Genomic DNA, 22,946 nt, shown 5'->3' on the forward strand with positions numbered 1-22,946 from the left:
GGTATAGGTATTCAGTAAAAATGTTCTGGGCCAGTAACCAAATTGCCTTTGCCAAGGTATTTTTGCCACCAGGTGTAAGCTGATTTATACCGGAAATACTAAGAGGTAATTACCACTGAGGTAATTACAGCTGCACGAGGGGCTTGCCAGTGGAGCAGCATGGTGGGCGATGCTCTGCCAGCTAAATACATCAGAGATACCTTCACACTGACACTGAAAGATTTAGAGCCAGATCGCATTGGAACGTATGTCAGTGCTTGTAAGTTTGTGGAAATGTCTGCATTTGCTGTACTGAGAAAGTATTTTCAGTATTTTTACTGTTTAGAAAGAAGTGCAAGGTCATCACATGTAGATCATGACTTGGGGTTCAAAAATTAAACTTACTTGATAGCCTTATAGCACACACAGGAATATTCAACATATTGATGCTTTTTCCTGCAAAGCATAGGAAATGTTTTTAATGCTGTTCTGTGTAATTATCAATTCTAAATCAGATTGGAGGTGATCTGAAAAATTATTCACAGATGTAAAATACAGATACTAGAATATTTCATGTTGAAGGACAGAAATATTAACTAGAGTTCATTCATGTCAGTGGTTCCTTTGCATTGCTCTGGCCCATCTCACTTGACTCGGATACCCCCAGATGCGCCACTCCCACATCCATCATCATTGCCAGGTAGGTCCTGGAGAGAAAGCCAGCATATTCCGTTCCCAACCAGCTAGGTAAGGTTTTTATTACACCGCGTACTTTTTAAACATGTATTTTATACTACAAGAGGAAATTCAAGCCTTGGACTTTGCTATGACTTCATTTGAGGAGCTGAGAGGGTGAGTCAAACCAGATTTCTTTTTAATTCGCCCTGCAGACAAACAAGCTCCTCTTTGCCTCCCCTCATGGCTGTTTTGCAAGCCTGGATGTGGGCTCAGGGGCATGGGCAGCCTGACTGATGGCTTTTGAGTCATACATGTATGGATGTTTCTAGTCCTCTCTGAGGCCCACATTTTCTTCTGGGAGTGCAGGGAACAATCCAGTCCTTGAAATTAGCGCCTGCCTGCAGACGTAGGCAAAAAAAAGGCCAAATACTTGGGCCGAGAAGTTGAAGCATGCACTCAACTCCACTGGCCTTATGACAACTCCCGGTTTGCTTGACATATGCTGCCTTCACTGGAGCCAACAGGACTTCTGCAGCTGAGTTAAAGGGATCAAGGTTTCATCTGCAGTGATAAAAAAATGCAAAAAAGCCTTTCCAGGCTTAGGCCCCTGTGTTTCTGAGTTTGTATCCGTGGTTGCTTTCACAACCTATCCACATTTTTGATCTGGTTTCTGAGCGCTGCCCTTTGGGAGGTGTGTTTCTACTTGCAGGTTTGCTTTAACATCAGAAACTGAAACAATAAGCCCCCTGCTACCCCACTAAAACTAAATCAGGCACATGCTCAAGCGGTTGCTTGATACCTTTATAATGAGGAAGAATTTATTCAGTTAATAAATGCTGCTGCTTCTCTTAAGGTTCTTGTCAAGTTGGGACACCCTTTGTAGTACCATTGTGCTGCAAGTTATGTAAACATCAATATAGGCGCATCCCCCCCTTTTTTAACCTGAAAAAAAAGCCTCTTTATAAACCCTTTGACCATTACAAGCACTTTTCTAAAAATGGTCTCCTGTCACTATGTCAGGGCTCTTTCTGCATAAGCACCTCCTTCTCGAGCATTGCACTGTGCAGGGTAGCGTGCTTTAAAAATAGGCATTTCCCAAATAATATACGAATATATCTCCAGGAGACTGATCTGAAATGAATGCATTGAGTCTGCATTCACAGCAATGCTTTCTATTTCTTTCCAAGCGAGGGAAAGAATTTTTCTTGGGGTTTGGTTTTTTTTTTTTCTTTTCTTCTTTCAACACAGAAAAGAAACCTCCCGTTGTCCTCCCCGGAGCGAGGCGCGGCTGCACCCCGCCGGGACTCTCCTTTGTTCGGGGCCAAACTTCGGGGCGGAGCGGGGCGCCGGCCGGCGGGAGGAGGGGGGGAGGCGGGCCGCGCGGCGCCACGCGCCCCATCCCGCCCGGCGGGAGGCGCGGAGGGGCCGGGAGCGGTCGGAGCTGCCGGAGGAGCCGGCACCTACGCCGAGGTCTCGCCGCTCGGCCCGGCGCGGCGCGGCGGGGGCATGTGGCGGGGGCTGATGGTGCTGGCCCTGGCCGGGCTGCTGGTGCTGGGGCGGGCGCCGGCGGGGCGGTCGGCGGCCTGCGAGCCGGTGCGCATCCCGCTGTGCAAGTCGCTGCCATGGAACATGACCAAGATGCCGAACCACCTGCACCACAGCACGCAGGCCAACGCTGTGCTGGCCATGGAGCAGTTCGAGGGGCTGCTGGGCACCAACTGCAGCCCCGACCTCCTCTTCTTCCTCTGCGCCATGTACGCGCCCATCTGCACCATCGACTTCCAGCACGAGCCCATCAAGCCCTGCAAGTCCGTCTGCGAGCGCGCCCGCGCCGGCTGCGAGCCCGTGCTCATCCGCTACCGCCACGCCTGGCCCGAGAGCCTGGCCTGCGACGAGCTGCCGCTCTACGACCGCGGCGTCTGCATCTCCCCCGAGGCCATCGTCACTGCCGAGGGCGCCGGTAGGTGCGCGGGCACCGGGACGGGGCCGGGGACGCTCCGCGCCGCCCGCCCGCCCGGACAATGGGCGCCGGCGGGCGGGGAGGGGAGCCCGCCCCAGGGAGCCCTGCCTTTTCGCCGCTCCTTCGGACCGTTCTCTTCAGCCTCTTTCCTTTCCCTCCACTTTTTTCTTATCTTTTCTCCGCCGTTATCGGCCGTGTCGCTGCTGGAAAAGTTTTGCTGTTGGGAAAGGGGGGATGTGACAATTGACAGCCCTGCCGTCGCGCTGGGGAGCGCTTAAAAACCGGGAGCGACAACCCTCGCTTCACGCGAACCGGCAACGTTTCTAATGTGGGAAACACCCCGGCTCGGCGTTCCGTCGGCGGCGGAGGTGCTGAGAAGGCAGCGCCGCCCGGGAGAGACATACTGCCTCTCATTGCGTGTCCCTAGGCGCTCGCTCTTCCCAAGCAGGCTGCTCCCATACCACCGAGGCCATCGCCCCCCGGGGCCTAGCCAGTGGATTGTGAGGCAAGAGCCGTGCCCAGCAGAGCCCCGGGCCGGAGCTGGGGGGCTGCGGTCTCCCTGGCCGCCTCCCGCGCCAGCCGAAGGGCAGAAGACAGACTCGTCTCTGCGGCTGGTGCCGAACGCTCCATTTCTGCACAGGCCCCCTGTCAGGTCCCAGAGCTCACGAGTTGCGGTCAGGAGAGGAGCGCAGCAATGGTACAGCCTTCCACTGCATTCCATTCCTGTCATCCCCAAGCGAGCTGAGGGCTGCCTCCGGCACTGAAGCAGCACAGTTCTGATGGTACCCGAACCCCACAGCCTCCAAGGGGCTGTTGGAGCCCCTCAGCTTTCTCACTGTACCCTGTTTCACCAGCTGCACTCACTGGTCCCATGGGACAGCTGGTGCTGGGTGACCGGCTGCTGTCTGAGGGGGTACCGAAGAAGCAGGAGCATCTCCGGGTGGTCAAGTGGAGACATCTGACCGCTTGGGCCACCATGATGCCACAGACCTTGAGGGTGGAACCTTGAGGATAGTGAGGTGCTGGAACAAGTTGTTCAGAGAAGCTGTAGCTGCCCCCTCCCTCGTAGTGTTCAAGGCCAGGTTGGATGGGGCTTCGAGCAACCTGGTCTAGTGGAAGGTGTCCCTGTCCATGGCAGGGTCATTAGAACTGGATGATCTTCAAGCTCCCTTCCAACCCAAACCATTCTGTGAAACCTGCTGTTGCTCAGGGGCTCTGCTCTGTTAAAGGTGCGCTCCTGTCAACGGCTGCCTTTGGGCTGGAGTTAGCAGGGCGCAGGTCCAGCGTGGCAAGATGAGCACCACAGAAATATTAAATTGAAGGAGCTATTGAGTAGGAAATGGAAGCAAGCCAGTGGATGGTTATCATGAGTGAGTGCTGACCTTTACGAAATGACCACAGTTTCTGTCTCGTTTGCTGGTGGTGGAACCAAGCTATGTTTCCTCGCTGCAAAGCTGCTGTGTCAGTGAGTCTGCCAGATGTCTCCATCACAGGATCAGGAGAGCAGAGCCCCATGGGCTCGTTGTGCTGCCACCCAGCTCCTTCGGTGCCTGCAGCTGCAACACCAGGTTGTGGCATCTTGCTGATGGGCAGCAGACCCCACCTCTCCATTCTCCCCCAGCAGTGGCCTGTGAACGAAAGTTTTGGGTTTTTTATGCTATGCTCAGCACAGTATTTGACTGTGCTTCTGTCCCGTTACCAAATGCTTTATGTATCCCATTGCTAGCAATGCCAGATGCTGTAATTCCTCTCCCAACAACATCTCATGCTTCGGTTTCCTGACTGTTCTGCCCAGCTCAGCCTTCCTGGGTGAGCTGCTCTCTCCACTCCTCCGCATTTATTTGTAGGCCAGACTAACCCTGCTCCTTCTCTGACTCCATTCAGTTACCCTCTCCACCTTTTGAAATCTCAGCTCAGTGACCATACCCTGATATCTCCGGTTGTTACTATTACTCTCTAATGACCATACCCTGGTATCTCCGGTTGTTACTACTACTCTCTAATGCTTCTAATGGCTCCCCTCTCACCTTTCTGTCCTTCCTCCCCCCCACAGTTGTCCCCAGCCCATGAACCAACCATCTGTTTTTGCCTGCAGCTCCCTGGCTGCTGCTGCTCTCTGTGGGCTACAGACCTGCTGGGATGGTTTGAGGAAATGCAGTTTTGAACACCAAGCGCCTTTCTCTGCAGCATTGAGATGCTTTCAAAACCACCTTAAAAATGGCTCCAAACTGAATGGGGCTTGGCAGATCTGCAGCAATTTGAAAGCAAAGGCATTCAAATCTGGAGGGAGGCAGTTTGGCTAAAATTGCCCCCGAGTTACCTATTTCTGAGGACCCCAGCAGTACAATAACCTCTTTGAGGGATTAGAGGGCCGGATCCATGAAAACTCTCTTTCAGTGAATGAGAACCCGATGACATTCACATTTCTGGGCTGAAAATTTTGAACTAATGCATTATGTATCAGACTGAAAGAATCCTTCTTGAGGGAATAAAACTACTTCTTTAGAATGCAGAGTGAAGGATTCCTGTTCTAGGAAGAGGTAAGGTGAACACTTCCAAATTCAATTCTCCAAATGAAGGGATTGCAGCCAAGTAGGAGACACAACTAACCAACTGCCTAAGGGGGACCATGCAGAGTACCTGCTGTTATTTTATCTGCTAAGTACTCCCGCCCCTTGTGCTGTCTGTAAACTACATCTAGTAAGGCAGGCAGTAACATAAATCCATTTTTTATAGGCTTCTGTTGTAGGAGAGGGAATTTTTTTATTCTTCAGAAGTGAAATCTTGATTTTTCTTTCGTTTTTTGCTACCTGCAAATTTACAGGATTCTACTGTTCCCTTTCCTTTCGTGGTCTCTGCGTTATTACTGGTGAGGATTAATGCATTTTGCTAGTCCCTTCTACATGGCAGCAGCCTGAAGCATGATGTGGTCAGATGTTTGTGCTTGCTGCAGGAATGAGGTTCAGGAAGCCCAATTTCCATTCCTTTTACAATATTAGACTGTACATCTTTCTGAGTGCCTGGTTCATCTGGATGCAAGGGCTTTTCTCACCCTTAGGATGCACTCTCTCCAGCTTGTGTCGCCTGCAGGAGAGTGCAGTGGGTTAACATGATGGATCAGTTGTCATCTGCTCTTCTGTGGCCAGGAAGACCTTACATAGATGCTCGCAAAAATTCCCTGTCACCGTTAAAGTAGTTGGACTTGACTGTCATTTCAGTGATGCCAAATTGAAGATCATTTGAAGTTCACTTGAGGGTTTTTGGCTGACATTGCAGCAAAAGATGAGAAATTTCTCTCATGTCAGTTGTATTCCCCATGCCTAGTAGACGGTGGCTGTTGCAAAACGTGGAGTAACTGTGGTTGGTAAAATCTGTGGCAAATCCCAGTAAGAAGTTCACTTTAGGTTACTGAGGCACAGGTCCTCCACAGACATCTAGGACCTTTTTCCGTGTGCAACCAAGGTGGTAAGGATGATTTAGAGGCTTCCTCTTTGCAGGATCAAGGGAGGTATTTTTGTCTTATTCCTGATGTTCTTCAGAGCTGCTGATGCGTTGAAGCGATGCAATAGGCGCTACTATGTCTATGATGGAGAAGGCAGATAAGAACAGTAGAAGCGCCTTGGTTAGGGCTTGAGGAAAAACTCTGCAGACCACCGGGGCTCGTGCTGGTCTTCAAAACCTGAGTGTGAGCTGCTGTACCACACTGCTGATTTGGAGATCTGTAGTTCCTCAAGTTACAGGGACCACTTTCAAACAAATGTCATGTGGGAAGCAGATCTTTCTTGATTTTTCATTATCTTTGGGAAACATCTGGGTTCCTTTGCACCCAGGCAGCAAAGGGATGCTCTAGGCATGGTGTGGGTGTTCTGGGGGCAGGTGTGACACTGAATATTTAGGCTTTTTGTGGAGGATCCAACAAATCACGGTCTAGGATGGAGGATGAAAAAGCCTCTTGGTGCTATGTTAACATCCCAGATGAGAAATTAGTATATGCTAGTGTCTCCTGTATCCTATGGCTTTTATCCTGCATCTCAGTCCTTTGCTTTTTGGGGGTGAAAGCAGTTCTGCTCACAGACCCGGATACAAGCTGTCTTGTGTAGGCAGGAGGTCGCATTCACATGCTCCATGTATTTAAGCCTCTGTGTGCATATGCTGACTCTTGCTCACATCTGTCAGGTTATCTGCTTCCTTCATTCGGGGTCCTATCAAATCTTCTTCAGCCTGTGAAGCAGCAAGAAGTGCAGATAGACAAAAACTGTCTTGAATCTAAAATTTCAATGCCGGGACCTGTCTTTAATTTTACACACAATGAATGACCACCTTGACCACAGTCATTGCTGGTGTTGAGATGCTGACTCAAAAAAGTGCTTCAGCACCTGTGCTTGGCTGCTACTGTCTGGCAGAGTGTTTATGTCTCAAGTGATGTGTATATTCCTGCTTTGAAGAGGGAACTGGCAATACAACCAGAGCAATATGATGGATACCATGCATACTGAAGGACAGATCTGTCAGCTGGGTCTGTCTCACCATATCTTATTTAGATAGAAAAGCAGCTTGAAGGCATGTAGGGTTGTTAATGAGGTATTGGAGAAAAGGGAAGCAACATCACAAGATATCAACCATGTGTAATTAATGTCCAAACCGTTTTGTGTTGTTATCACAAGATGGCTGAGGAGAACTCTGAATCTCTTAAAAAAAAATGCCATCTCTTAAACATGTAAGAAAATTAAAGATTACTCAAGTGATAGAGATGTATTTTCTTAAATCTTATATGAACCCATGATTTCCCCATGCAGGCCCAAGTCCTCCGTGCCTGCCTGTCTGCCTAGATGAATTCATAGTAATCCAGCGTGTGAGTTTGGCTTTGTATGCTTAAAAGTGAAGGAGACATTTCCCATGCTTGTTTTTCATGTGTTATTAACTTCATTTCCAAAACAGTGGTTTCCAAGCTCTGACTTAGAGTTTGCATAGCTCTCCTTATAGTAGCCGAAATACACGGTGGTTTAGGAGAGCATTTCAGATTGTACCACAGACGAGTAGTCATGCCCAGGTTGTCATTTTAAAGTTGACATTTGTGTCAGGTATTTGCTCAAAACTCAGAAGCAGCCTCGTTTCTTGGTTAAAGAAGAAAATCACTGCAAGCTTCTAGCCTTAAAGACGATGGGGAAAGTATTTAAACCTTATTAATGATGATACAATCGGTGGTGTCATACTGTCGCTTCAGTTTGCCTGCCTTTGTAGGCTGAGTCCCCTAGAATGCCTTTTACAGTCTAAGCATCAACTCAAGACCTAGGCCATTAAATGTCATCAAAACCCAGCAGGGTTCGTTATGTGGAGTAATCGGTTATGTGGAGCAGCCGTGTTGCCATGTTGCAGGCTGCTTTGCCACTTGGAGCCGAACTGAACTGTATCAAATTTTAATGAGGATCAATTTTCCTATTACTTTGCTTTGCTGTGCATGTTTTTGCAATCAGATTAGCAAAGATCCTCTCTGTATTAAGACCTGAAGTAGATTACAAAGGCTGAATTCATGCATATTTGAAGGTTTCTTAATCAATGGGGCGCAGAGATGTCTCCATCTGAAGAAAGAGCCCAAGCAGCAACCACTCACTGTGGTTTTGTTCTTTGGAGCAGGGTGCCTGGAATGGCTTCAGGAATAGCTGGGCCATGTTCTTTAATTGTAGTGATAATCAGGATCAGGTTACTTTTGGCTCTTTCCTCTGCCTTTTTTTTTTTTTTTTTTTTTTATTTATTTAAACTGTGACAAAAGTAAAGTGCTTGCTCAAAACTGTGTTTTACCGACTTGCTTCCTTTTCCCAAACCTCGTATTCAAATCTGCGATTCAGGCATTGTTGCTTTGTACACTTACTACGCAAGTGGCCTTTATTCTGCTTTCCTTGTTAGTGGTTTGGGTTTTATTATATATAACATCCCTCTGAAAGGCAATTAATTAAAATGGCTTATTGGGAAAATAAGTTTGGATTTTTTTTCCCCTGATCTTAAACAAAATTTAGCAGGAAGCATTTGGATTGGAGCTCTGGATAATATTTCCTCTTTGGCAAGCCTGCTAATCATCACTGACAGATATTTCTTTCAAAAAGATTGTTTTGTGTAGACAAAACTTGGCAGAGAGGTCACCTTAGAAGAGAAGTGGAACAGGAGGAAGTCAGTTGTTTATTTTTAAATACAGCTTTGCTTTTTTTTCCCCCCCCTGTCTACATTAAGGTTGGAGGTCTAAGCAGTGTGCATCTCCTTATGGAGAGAGGTCTCTGCCCGTGAGACTGCTGGGGTCAGGGGATGGGATATCATGGTTGCTCATGCCCACCTCAGATCTTGTGAGTGGCTGGTGGCAGGGCTGGCCCAGACCCTTTTTCCCAAGTGGTTCCCTGCTAAATGAGAAGGGACCAGGCAGTATGAGCTTGACTGGGGCAAGGATCCCAAGATGTGTTGTACAGTGGTGGAGGTCTCTGGTCACCTCCACAAGCCCACACTACTCTTCATCAGTAGAAACTGCTCATCCCTAAGTAAGCACGAGTGCACCGGGAAAGGTCAGCATCAAGGCAAGGTCAATACTTGCCTGGCCTAAGCCCTCACAAGTAGGGAAATGAATCATGAAGGGACATATTGGTACCAGTTTACTCCTCCTTTGCTCATTGATAGACACTGTGCTCTGACCACAATTGGAGAGCACAACGTGCTGAGCACCACAGCCTTCACGCAGGTGCAGAAGTGTGAGGTATTTCAATTAATAGCTGCTCTGCACACATCTTAATTACTCTTGCTGCATAGCCAGCTGCTTCATCAGATACCCCACAACCGCTGGTTTGGGGTGGAACAAGGGACCTGGCAAATGAATGCAGAATTAGGAAATGGGTTGAGTTTGTGGTGCATTGTAATTTGATAAAAATAAAACAAGTTGTATACTTAGGAGTGGAAGGGAACACCTGGTGGAAAGCAGTTTAGTTCTGTGTTTGTTTGCAGGACCAGGTTTATATTGGGCATATTGGTTGTTTACCAGCCCTCCTTGCATCGGTGTGCGTTTGAAGATGGTTACTTCAAGCTAATACACATGAGCATCTTACCCTCAAGTGGTGTCAGCGAAGGCTGCAAACCGCTCACTGGGCTCTGTGTTTACTTGTAATTCCAGAGTGAATTGGACTTGGTTTGCTCAAACAGCATGAAGTCGTGACTGCTTAGATCAGCCCTTGATTTAGTAAGGGCAAGTGCACTTCAGAGCTTCTTTTTCCTTCCATGTTCTATGGATGTAAAGATGGTAAGCGTTTAACCTGATACTTCCCTTGATGCCTCTGCTGATGAAAATTTTTTCTGCAGCCAGTGATGGTTTTGTTGGCGCAGGGAATGTGCTTTGGAGGTGTGAATGAACCATCCCTTCATTCATAACTGAAGTACCTGTTTTGATAGGAATTGTAACTTGCTGGGCCACGTGAAACACCAGAAAGAATTGCCTTGGGCATGTGCAAAGCCGGCCGGCCTTGCAGGCAACCTGAGAAGTTGGCCAGCGCAACTGAATGAGAGGGACAGTGAATCTGGAGAACTTCCTCTGTAGGGGTCTTGAATGCCCAGAGAGTGGTGAAACATCTCAGGCTAGTGTTAGGCATACGGAGAGGCAGAGCAACCTCTCCGTAGTTGGTGGTTGGGAGGTTTTGCAGATATCTGTCTGCCATAGGAGCAGATGGGAGGGTTATCAGACTGTAAACCCAAGCGTTCTCTATGCTGTTACCGCATCAGAAGGAGTTGCAGGTGTAAAGCAAAGCACTGGTGAAATGAAGCAGACAACAGAGGGTTGCCTCAAGAGAGGGTGAATGAGAAGAAAGGTGATCATCCTCTTACTTAACCATTTGTAAGAGGGAGACCATTTTAATTTCTCATTCATCCTGTCCTGGAATACATGAAGGCACTTGATACGGTGTAAAATTAATTAAAATTTTATGAAGACCTCTTTATTTTTTTTTTCCGTATACTATTGGTAGAGGTCACGATCTCTAATTACCACCTTATAACCACAGCTTTTGTAAAATTTGAGAATAGCTCAGATGAATAATCAAAGTAAAACACGTAAATAAGAATAGTGCTACGAGAATGATGAGGGGACTGGAGCATCTCTCCTATGAGGAGAGGCTGAGGGAGCTGGGCTTGTTCAGCCTGAAGAAGAAAAGGCTGAGAGGGGACCTAATAAATGTTTATAAATATCTCAAGGGTGGGTGTCAAGAGGATGGGACCAGACTCTTTTCAGTGGTGCACAGCAACAGGACAAGGGGCAACGGACGCAAACTGAAGCATAGGAAGTTCCATCTGAACATGAGGAAGAACTTCTTCCCTCTGAGGGTGACGGAGCACTGGAACAGGCTGCCCAGGGAGGTTGTGGAATCTCCTTCTCTGGAGATATTCAAGACCCACCTGGACAAGATCCTGTGCAGCCTGCTGTAGGCGACGCTGCTTCGGCACGGGGGTGTTGGACTTGATGATCCACACAGGTCCCTTCCAACCCCTAACGTTCTGTGATTCTGTGAATTGACATGTGTAGTCTGACTTGTTACAAGGCAGCATGGAGAGGTCTTACAGCTGCTGTGAAAGTGCATGATAACTGAAGACCAACCAAAACTGAAGAAAAAAAGCAGTGAAAATGTTAGGTTTGTTCTATAAACTAAGTTACTGTGGTAGTTTGAAACTTCCGTTGGAAGAAAATGGGTGTTATTTTTACTAGCGATGTCGGATGTAAAAGGGCAGCTGTTCAATCCTTCTGTGCTATTTTCTATACCCTTTGCTCTTTACATTGATAGGAATCGTTACTCCTGAAGTCTCAATTTTGTGACATTAATTACTATGTAAGGGAATTAGTTGTTTTTCAGGTTTACTCTTGCCCTGACTATCATTTAGCCATATCCCCATTTATGTAAAGGAAGTTTCATGTTGCTGTGAGAAGTACAAATATGCATTAAGGTGGAGATTTTTTTTAAAAAAAAAAGGAAGATGGCCAAATTAGAAGCTTAACTAAGTATTTTAAATACATATTTACAGAACTTGTGATTAAATAATGGCCCCAAACCTTAAAATTTAATACCTACTCAGAATATCATCAGCGTCCTAGGCTGTATTGCAGCCAGATCCTTCCAGCTTCAGCTGCAGGAGAGGAGTTTTTGTTGTATTTGTTCTATATTGTGAAAGCAATGTTGTGTCTATGATGATGTAAGGACGTAAGAAAGGTAATATATGATACCAGCTTCCAGAGTTGAAAAAGCTGTGTAAACATTTGGGCTTTTTATTTGAAAGCTCATTTGTTTTTCCATTTTACATGTCATTCTAATAAAGTATACTGCCTCTCTCCTGAGTCTTGTTTCTATTGCATTTATTTTTTCCCTAACTTGTATGACATCATACACATTAACATACTTGTTTTTCATGATTTAAGTATATGTATAAAACCATTAAATTGTGTGATTTAATAAAGAAGAGGTTTGAAATAATGCATTTTACTAAAGTGGGACACATTTCACTTACAAATGTGTCTAAAAGCAGTTCTTCTAGCATAGTGCCTTTTTTCCCTTCTGTTCCTTATCTGTCCTTTAAAATAATCAGTATGTTTTTAAACTGAGGGGAAGGTCAGAGCCTAAAACATTTTCTTTGGCATTTGCTTCAACAATAGGATTGTAGTTGGTTGGATTGATTTCCTCAGTAACCAAAAAAAATAAACCAAAAGTATTTTCTCCTTCATCACCTAATTAAATGCAAATAGTGCATGTACTTTTTGTAGATGCTCGCAAGTTTATGCTGTAAATTTACATCCTTGTCCTAAACCTGCCAGCCTGTGCACCAGTAGAAATGGAATCTTTCATCGGCTTCAGCATTTAACATGGTGTGCCAGATTCGGGTGAAGTTCAGATAAGAAATCGTGTCAACTTAACAGGCTGGCCTGTAGAACTTTACAACCTGTTAGTTAATTAAGTTATTAAGTTTTAATGTACTAAATATTAGAGAAGGAGAAATATTGTAAGGTTTGGTGTATTGATATAATCCAATATTAAACATACTAACATTTCTTCACGTATTTTACGAATCTGTGCCAGATTTCCCTATGGATTCTAATAATGGCAACTGCAGAGGCACCAGCATTGGTGAGTACACTTTTATAAAGCTGTAAATAAGCTATAGTCTTTCAAATCCTTTTGATACTTGATTAAGTAAGGGATGTACTAAGTGATGTTTAAAAACCCTGTCTTCTCTGGGAGTCCTGTAGATCGTGCTTTTGTATCCCGTGGGCAGTTGGGATTTAGGGCTGGTCAGCCTGTGGAGCTCTCAGCAGACAACTCAATTAACGTTTTAGTGCGTCTTTTAGCACTCGTCTCGTCTGCTTTTGTCAGGGCAAAATTTCCATCAAATCAAAAGGGCTGTGCTGATTTCATGAAAGGTTTTGTCTTGAATATGAGAGTGATCATTTAAATGGATTTTCACTGGGGAAAACTGTTCTGACTTCAAAGTTTGCAAATTAAATTCTGACCTCTGTGTAGATAATGGCAAAACTCCAGTTACCCTGAAGCGGTTGAGGCTGAGACCTTCTGAGACTGGTTTTATTCCAGCAGATCTCCTATTGCTTTTATTTTTGGTTTGGTTTGGTTTTGCTGGAATTGAGTAAAACCCTTTGAGTGTTACCACTTGGCATAGGCAATGCAAAGAAATAAAGCCCACGTTGGTAGCTAATAGGTTACAGAAAAGTGAGTTTGTTGCTCAAGGAAGCCAATGACTATAGGTTTCCTTGAATTTTGTTACGATTCCTTCAGGTGTTTTGCTCTTAGGCCTTTGTCAAAAAGATGACACTTGGAAACCTAGTGTTGGCCATCGTGTCTTTCCTTCTCCAGAAGGACTGATGAGCTACAGTGTACACTGATGCTCAGTTTGTTAATATAATAATATAATATAAACATGTAAGTATGGTTGTGAAACACAAAATTAGATACCTACATAAAATTGGATAACTTCAGCATTAATCTCTGACCAAACTGTAAAAGGTATTAACAATGCCCACCTTATAGTACATTTTTAAAATGTGATCAGTTGGTCACAATGTGAAAGTAGCTATGCAGGTGCAAAATGTTATTTAAATCACTGTGCACGTCCTTTAGAAAGCCAGCTGCAATTAGAAAAACCCAACAGAAGTAAGCCCCAGAAGTTTCATATTAAAATTGCCTTGAGCATGGGACTGTGTCTGAAAGACTTTCTAAAGATTTTTATTACTAATGTTAGTATCTTAGTTTTTAAGTCGTTTTCAATTGTGTGGCATTGAGAAAGTGGATTGCATGCTCTACAGTGACTGTACAAAAAGCATACAAACTTCACTTTGAGTATGAAAGGTACGTTGGATACCTTCAGTGTCACCTTGTATCAGAAATATTAAACATATCTTCAGCACTGCCTGTCCTTAGGGATGCAGACTGCATGTAATACCGGTAAGCAGCCCTGCAGCGGAAGAGAAAATAGTAAGATTCATTTATACTGTTGCTGTCATGGTGCTTTTCGACTAGTGAAAGCAATATGAGACCTAAAAAAATCCAATCCAAAAAACAGGGTGAAGATGTGCAGAAAAAGACCTGATGAAAAGGAAGGGTAATATTTTTATTGCTTTTTGCTGTACAAACATGATTTCTGGTTCAATGTGCTGCACCTGTTTCAACTGACAAACACAGTTCAGCCACCTAAAAGGCTGTGTTTCATAATTGCTGTATTTATATGTTCAGTAAATTTGTAATTTTGCCATTGTAAATAGATTTTTTTTTTTTGCAAGTAACAACCTGATGTGTTTTTAAAAATCCTGGACCCAGCTCTGTGGTTTCTGGAGCGTATTGCATGTGCTGCTGTGCATGGGTGCGGTGAGCAATACTCGTGTATTACCCCTCTTCGAGGCACCTTTTATCCCTGGCAGTGTCCACTGGCAGAACCTTCCCTCTGAGTCTGCAACGGTTGGGGGGGTGGGGGTGGGGGCAGCAAACTACATTGTTGGACAGTAAACTACATTGTTGTCTGCTTCATCAGATGCTTTTCAAGTCACTTAGAAGTTTTCCAAGCGTGTTTTGAGGTTTTTTTTAATCCTTATTTTATAAGGGAAGCATTTGCCAGGTTTGAGTGCTTATACTAATCACTATTACAGCCAAGTTTTAGACTGTGCATGCATGTATACTTAAGAGGGCACGTTTCTTGGTAGTGACGTGCAGAAAATCCTTTTCCCATGTAGTCCCTTTGTTTTTGTGTTTATATAGGGAGAAGTTTTCAAAAGTTTAGGTGTTGAGCTTTTGTTAGTCCTATGTTGACTTGTATTAAAAAATAATATTTAATGACAGAGTTAGAATTGCTGTGAACCTCTTTGTCTGTTTCGGTGCTTGGGATATGATGTTGTCGTGGTCTCTGAGATCTTCTGGTAATTCTGGCAGCTTCAGAAGAGACTGTCATGTAAGATGGGACTTTCCCTCAGCATCAAGAGATGCAGAATGTTTTTATAGCCATCTTTTGTGGGTATTCCCACTCCGTAGGGAAAGCTCAGCTTTGCAAGAAATGTGCATGAGTAACATATGGGTTCTTTAATACTCATGCTGTGCTTCCTTTGAAAGTCACTGTAGCAGGAGTTGGGAGAGAGGATTTGGTTCTAGCTCTGCGACTGACTTTATAGCTGTCCTTGGCAAGTGACTCTGTTACTTTCTGTATCTCTAAAGAGTAGTTAGAAATAATGCAGCATTTTGTAAAGTTCTTTGAAGTGAAACTTTGAAAAGCAGTAGGGCGACTAGGAGATACCCATCATTAAGAACATGGGCAGGTCTAGAACAAGACTAATAAAATATATTCATCAAATCAATAAAATATGTTGTTCAAATCAATACAAGAAAATAATCCAATGCTGTCTTAAAATTGAGGGAAATATGAGGCCATGTATTCTTGTCTTGTAATTTAGACTATTTTATTCCACTTGTGCCACACAGCAAAGCACTGTAGAGCAGCAGAACATAAAAGTGTACGACTTGTTGGACATGAATGCTGAGATGCCTGCATGAGCCTGGGTCATAGGAGCACATCTTTTATGGCTGTTTCGAGGCAGCTTGCAAAATGGGCCATGATTTGACCTAAAGTATATGTGAGCTCCCACAGGCAGAAGAAAAGTCAAAAATCACTTCCTTTTTCTGAATTTATTATTTTAACACAGTCTCATACAAAAGCTGAAGTCTGTAGGACTCTATATATAGATTCCTGAGGATGTGTTTGATATTCAAGGAAACAATATCCTCTTGTGAAATGTTCTCTTCTTTCTTGTATTTTTTTTTGTATTTTCAACTACAAAAATTCTTTCAGTACAAAATAAACAAAGATTTGATAAGTCCATAAGCATATGATGCCATCTCTTCTTTTTTTTTAAATGCAAAAGTCTTATGTAGCAAATCAAAGTTCTTTTTCACGTTGGATTTAACTTAGTTACTAGCTAAATGCATTGTTACTTTAGAACAGTGGTGTGTAGAAATAGGCTGCATGAAGTCTACTTACACTTAAATGTCAAGTCACATGTCAAAATAGATGACCACATATATGTTATCCTGGGACCTGCTGTTTGCAGTGGCTGCAGCAGTGGCCTTGGTGGGGGAGCTATCAGTCAGCTGCGCTTGACTATACGACTCCTCCAAACTCCAGTTACACACTAGCTTGCAATAAGTAAATATTTGCATTGGAACAACCAGCTGTGAAATATCAGTGGTGTTAATGAGCACGCAGATCTGGAGCTTCAGCCCCAGCACTCCCCAGGCACTAATGAAAGAGCTTTTACCTCTGTTGTGGTTCCCACCTGTCTGGCAGCTGCACCACTGGAAATGCTGCTGTGACGATGCTCATTTCTGTTGTCTTTTGAAGGGGATCCTTAGTGCTATAAGGGCTAATAATTTCCCTGTGGTGATTAACCTGAAGTTGTGGGTCATAATTTTACACAGCAAACTCAGACAGAAAGGTGTCTGAATTCCACATGTGTGGCATGGGCTTAAATTATACTCAGGTCTGATGATCCCCAGCATAAATTTATCAGGAGGATTGGCGGTAGCCTTTCCAGGCAGCTCCACTAGCCCTATGTTTGAAATGCCTTTTTTGGTTTGTTTTGTTACAGGATTGGTAAAATCAAATGCAAATGTGCCAGTGCTTAATATTCTCCATTTAGTGCTCTAAAATATCCATCTAGGTTAGTCCTGTGTAGAGCACGAAGTTCAACAGACCAGCCAAGTCTGGTAAAGACTAATGTACAGTTCAGTCAAAGACCATTTGCTCAAGACTGGCTTTATTAATTAGAGGGAGAGTCCAGAGCAAGATCAAAGGTAACACTAAGCACTTGCAGTAGTCAAGACCCTTCAGCCTCTTAATTTTAAACTTAATATCTTAAATCTCCTACCAGACACTGCTGAAGAAACATGGTTGGAGTTTCATTTTGTTGGGACCGTCCCAGAAGCGTTCAGAAGCAGAGAGCTACATGCTGCTTGGTCCCACTGCCCTCCAACATGCTTCATCTGTTGGCTGTAGCTCTTAGGCATCTTTAGGTGTAAAGGGGCTGTGCCACTGTAAGAAATCTTCTGGTGCAGTTCTAGATATGGATTGTACATTGAGAATTAGCCATAAAAATCATATTTCGTATGGTGAATGCATGCTAGCCAGCATATCCCAATATGTTAAACAGAGCTGAGATGTGTAGTCTCCAATCAAATGTTAAACCATGCTCTGTCATAGTATTTTCTTTCTGTGTCTGTATTATGGTCTGTATGATTAAAGGTGCAGAAGGGAGGGCATTCAGTAATGTAGTACAGAAGAGAGAATGGCATTGTAAGGATATGGAATCACAGCACTTGCAAGCATAGAAGAAACCAAGATTAAACCTTGAATTGGCTTATAATGGAAGATCTTGTCACTTCAGACTCCAGGTCCTTGTGTCTTTGTTCTTGTGGGGTTAGTTGGTTGTAGTAGTTTTGTTGTGTTTTGTTTTGTTTTTTAAATTTCAGCATGCCAAGTTTTCTGGTAGAAACCTTTGAGATCTCATGGAGGGTTCCACAACATCTTCCAGCAGAGCAGACCAGGAATACCCTGTGGGTTTTGAAATTTCACATGCCTGTAATAAACAAGTTAATTCAGTGCAGTTCTCATTAGGCATGAGATTGTCACTGAACATACACTCTTTTCTTTCTAAACAAAAGTTTCTGTCTTCTAGAGCGCTGCAAATGCAAGCCTGTAAAAGCTACCCAGAAGACCTATCTACGCAACAATTATAACTACGGTAAGGACAGCTGCATGGCCAGCTCCTAGCATTTTTCAGGCTAAAGTAAGGGGAAATTTTTTCATTAAAAAAGACTATGGGCCCAATTACTGATGGTTAATCCACTGGTACTTATTACAGAAGGAAGATGTGGCCTGAAACATTTCCAAATTAGAAGGATGGAAGGGATTAGCTTAATGTGTTAGTGTACGAGTGTCTTTATTGACGTTGAGTGTTATTTCAGTGTCAGCGCAGGCATCTTGGGTTTGTGCACTTCTTTAGTGTGAAAAGTGATGTGACAAAAATGACATGCGTGCTATGCGTGAACTGCCTCTTTGATTCCCAGCTCTGATCCTTTCACAGGAAAGGATGTTTTTACTAACCTCCATGCCCACAAACTCACCATGGGATCTAACAGGCATACTAGGTTGTTTCCTTCTCACATATCAAAGCCTGCAGTAAGCATCTCTGCAAGCTGTGTTATGCTGTCAGTAATACCTGTGAAAGTGCATGGAGTCCGTATTATGTCCTGTCTTGTCTGGATTGTCCTGGTCTTCAGGCATATCAGAGGTCCAGGCTGTTACTTTTCTTAAAGAGTTTTTAAGGAAATCTTAAAGAGGTTTTAAGGAAGTGGATCTCTTGGGGTAAGTTGTACATGTTAAATGCATAACAGCTATCAATTGTTGGCAGCAGTTTTTAATGTGGCTGCAAAACATGCTGGCCGATTGTCTTTATGGGCAGTGCATGTGAATAGAGATGTAAGAAGTCCTTGGTTTTGTTTCTTCCGTATTACTTTTTGCACATAGGTTAGAAGAAATTGAGAATCTGCTATTTGTAGTGGAAAGGGACTTGTGTTTGCAAGCTGTGAAAGAGGTGGTATTCTCTAGAACATGACCTCTGGATTAGCTTTGCATTTGCATGTGGTATCAGTTCACTGATTGCCATGAGGAAATCAAAAAAACATTGCCTTGGACAGTCAACTTTTCCTCCTATGCAACTTATGGCAAAAAGAAAGGGTGAGGGAAGAAACAGTTAGATGGGTCACCAGGTCAAGATCAGGAGCGTTTGGAGTTAATAAAGAACAGAGCAGATTGGTGCTAGGTCACTGGAAAGAGAATAAACAAGATAAGGGCCTGTCATCCAATAGAAGCAGTGATATGAGAAGTTTTAATGCACATTCACATTTCACAATAGGTTGAGAGTGACGAATTTAATTCACTCATCTGTACTGCATATAGTCAAAGAGGGAGCATTTACAGCTCGGGAGTTAAATAAATATGTTCAAACTGGAAAGGGCGAAGAAGGGGGGTTGCTAAAAATTAAGCCCAACTTGAAAAGGATGCAAATCCAACAGGTAACTCCTGGTTGTGACCATACTACTGTGAGATATAATGAGCTGTCTGGACCCTCGTGGTGGAGGATGAAGTAATGAAGAGATTGGGGGAGGGACATTGCTGGAGTTAAGCTAAGCTATTGATAATACACCATGCAAAAGGCTAATCCCAGTGGTCACCAAGAAGGGCTTGGGGGTGACCTGCATTATCTACTGCTGCTAACTATACTCTTCTTGACTTTTTTACCAGTCATTCGGGCTAAAGTGAAGGAGGTGAAGACTAAATGTCACGACATCACTGCAGTAGTGGAAGTAAAGGATATCCTAAAATCTTCCCTGGTGAACATCCCAAAGGACACTGTAAACCTTCACACGAACTCTGGCTGCCTGTGCCCACTGCTCAGCACCAACGAAGAGTACATCATTATGGGCTATGAAGACGAGGAGCGCTCCAGGTAACTCTTTCTGCATTGTCCGTGGAACATATTTGTTGTTGTTTGTTCCCCTGCCTGTAAAGCTGAACTTCAGAGCCACCAGCTAAGGAGAACTTGGTGTGACTCTATGTACATCTTCTTAATGGTATTCAGGAGGGACAAGGCACTCTGCAGGCACAGAGATGTTAGTCTTGCATGTGTTGTGTTGTATAGCTTGCGTGCCTGTTGATGGAGTAACTGGTAGTCTCCGTTGCATAGGTTACTCTTGGTGGAAGGCTCCATAGCTGAGAAATGGAAGGATCGTCTTGGTAAAAAAGTAAAGGTAAGAAAATATCTCACCAAATGTCAACTGTTGCAGAAACCATGAAACATCTACCTAATCTTTTCAAAATAAGGGAAGAAAATACACATGCTGACCCCAGTTAATTAATATCAAGTATCAGAAATTAACCTGGTGTGTTATTTGCTGCACTACTTAGAAAATGCATGCTGAATAAACTAAAGGGATATGTTGAATTACCCCAAAGTGCACCAGTGTAGCAGCAATCAAAACCTCCATCTCAAAAAAGCAAACAGTAGGAGTGTTTTAACTCTGTAGGCAAACTGTGCATTCTGCAACACACATCTGCTTAATTGGGATTGTGGTACTAAATAAAAAAATAAAAAGCTTTACAAATGTTTTGCAGACCAAGTCACAATTATACTTTTCAGATTTAGTATTCTTTAAATACAGTTCTCTAACCAAATAGTGTGGACTAGTGACTATTTTAAATTTACCTTCCTGGCTTAGATGAGGGAGGTACATGATAAGAAAGTCGTAGCATAGCAGATTGGACAATGAGCTCAATTGCAAGCAATATATGAAAATATGTTCTAATGTTTTCAACTTTAAATGTATTCTAATGCCTTCCAAGTTCTGGAAGGATTGCATTTTTATGTTTTGATGCACTTCAAAGTATTAGTGATTTTGACATTGTTAGGAGTGTCATTTTGCACAGAGTATTCTTATTTTGACACAGTTTCTCAGCCATTGATTTGATGTAACGGTTGTGCCTGTGCAAACCAGTCTTCTCTTCCACTCAACACTTTCTTCAACAGCCTTAATGGTGACTGGCAGGAAAATACTGTTCTGATTAAAAATGCAAGTTTTTTTCTGTGCACATTTATCGCATCCACAGAGATTACAGGAGTGATAAGATATGGGGATCTTATTCCAAGTTGTTGTTTGATTTGGCAGAACCTTATGAAATCCAGTGCCGCAGAGCAAATACCACATTACCGCTGTGGGCTGACTTCTGCTCAGTTCCAGTTCTCAGGTGGCAGTATCATTTGTTGGTGTGTTTTTGGGAACTCACTTATTTTTCTCACTTATTTTCTTGTGGCCCGTGACCCCCTGCCTCTGCCCTCACGCCCAGCCTGGGGCTGCTGAGGACCATGCCATATCGCCACCGCTTCTCATCGCAATCTCCTTTTCCAAAAGTGTCATCAGTACTAAAATTTTAAAAAGTAATTTTTTAAAAAAGTTAATAAAAATCACTTGACTTTTCATCCTGCTTCCCACAGTGATTGCACAGATAGCTTCATTTACATTTTGTTTTGTGGGAGGCGAGATGCTTTTCTGGTGAAGCCGTTATGCCTTGTGTCAGCCCCTTCATTCACAGAGGCTACAAGAAAGCCAGGAAATGGGTTTTCTATTTAAAGTGACTTTTACTGATAACCTCACATTCCACCATTTGAGCCCAATGGAAGGTAACATGGTGGAAACAGTGATGGCTTTTATTTTTTTGCTGCTGTTTGTAAACACATGTGGTTGCTTTACATATTACTTATTTCTTTTTCTGTAATCTCTTTTGTAATTTCTTTGCCTTTCAATATGCAGCGCTGGGATCAGAAACTCCGCCACCTTGGGAAGGGGAAGGGAGAGCCTGGACACAGCAACTTAGCTCCAAAGCCCAGCAAACCCAGCAGTGCCCGACAAGCACGTAGTTAGATGTGGGACGCTGTACACTGACATAGAGTGGACTATCTACCAAGACTTCATTGTTGGAGCAGCAAAGGAGAAATTGCACTATTGCACGTTATATTCTATTGTTTACTACAAAATAATGTTTTAGCTTATATTAGTTTTTATTCTCCCTCTTGTTTTCTGCCTGTTTTTTTTCAGATGTCTGCAAGCTCTGGAAGTACATATATTTTTTCTGTTACTAAGAACTGTAGAAAACTGCCCTTATGACATGGAGAAAGACAAGGGCATGTTCAATTTACCATTTTATCTCCCAAATCTTCTTAGGGAGAAAATTCTTATGGAAGCAGGAATGAGATCTGGCAAAGACCATCGCTTAAAGTCATGACTCACACTGGCTTCCCCCTTTTACTCTTTCTTGGTCACTTTGCTGAAACTTAGTGTCGGGAGGAGGTCATTACCTGTTTTTAAGTCAGTAATTTTTTATTCTGAAATATAATTCTGAAATATATGAAGAAATGATGTTGAAAACTGTTTTAATCAGTACACCTTTGTTTTCTTATAAATAAACCACTTGTGTAAGCCAAAGTCTAACTTAAAATATTTCCTGCGACAAACATGGTGTGCTTGTAGACAGGGGACCTGGGTTTTCCAGTGCTCTGGACCTTGCAGGAAAGGTTATGTAGTTCTGTTACCACAGGACATAAGTTGTAATACACTTCTCTTACAGCGGCGGGGTTTTTTCCCCTTTTCTTTCTTTTCTTTGCTGCGTTGTAGGAGTAGACTGACCTACCAGGCCTGTTTCTTAGTACAGGTCTGCACTTTATGCTTTTGATTTTGTGGTGTTATTATTAAATCTGTGCCTACATGAATAAATGTTTGATGCTCAGTAAAATATGTCCAATAGAAAAAATTGTAGTTGTCGACACAGACCTTATCTGACATTTGAACCGATGTCGTATTTTTTTTATATTACCGTTGAAAATATAAAAAGCAAAAAAACCTTAATTTTTATGCTTTTATAGAATTCTTTGCAGATAGTGCTGACATATTTGAAATTGTTTTTCTATTCTTTCATGCTCAAAAGAAATTAAAATAGCATACATAAAATAACAGTCCTCTTTGCTGTAGTCTACAGAGGGAAACCCACTCTACTTAAGATGCACATGGCTGTTGTGTTTTCAGCTGTCAGTATTGTCTTAAGTGCATTAGGGCTGCCTTTTGTTAAGAAAACAGTGTTGCATTGTTAGGTAGTTTGAAAATATGATGATGGTACATAAACACAAAAATATTTGGGTGTCCTGGGTTCAGCCTGAATAGGG

At 43.4% G+C, this 22,946-nt stretch overlaps 1 protein-coding gene across 2 annotated transcripts; it reads left to right on the plus strand.

The window, feature by feature from the left end:
* The first annotated feature begins 2,163 nt into the window (after window positions 1-2,163).
* FRZB (frizzled related protein) lies at window positions 2,164-22,596 on the plus strand. 2 transcript variants are annotated; one of them, XM_075430337.1, is made up of 6 exons: window positions 2,164-2,617; window positions 12,703-12,750; window positions 17,850-17,915; window positions 19,478-19,682; window positions 19,920-19,983; window positions 21,541-22,596. In XM_075430337.1, the coding sequence occupies exons 1-6, from the start codon at window positions 2,164-2,166 to the stop codon at window positions 21,649-21,651; spliced, it is 948 nt and encodes a 315-aa protein (XP_075286452.1). In that variant the 3' UTR covers window positions 21,652-22,596. The 2 variants fall into 2 exon arrangements, with proteins under 2 accessions (XP_075286452.1, XP_075286453.1); XM_075430338.1 differs by lacking the exon at window positions 12,703-12,750 and having other exon boundaries at window positions 2,201-2,617.
* Window positions 22,597-22,946: the final 350 nt, after the last annotated feature.

This window comes from Opisthocomus hoazin, chromosome 9 (assembly GCF_030867145.1).
Source record: "Opisthocomus hoazin isolate bOpiHoa1 chromosome 9, bOpiHoa1.hap1, whole genome shotgun sequence".
NCBI classification, from domain to species: domain Eukaryota; kingdom Metazoa; phylum Chordata; class Aves; order Opisthocomiformes; family Opisthocomidae; genus Opisthocomus; species Opisthocomus hoazin.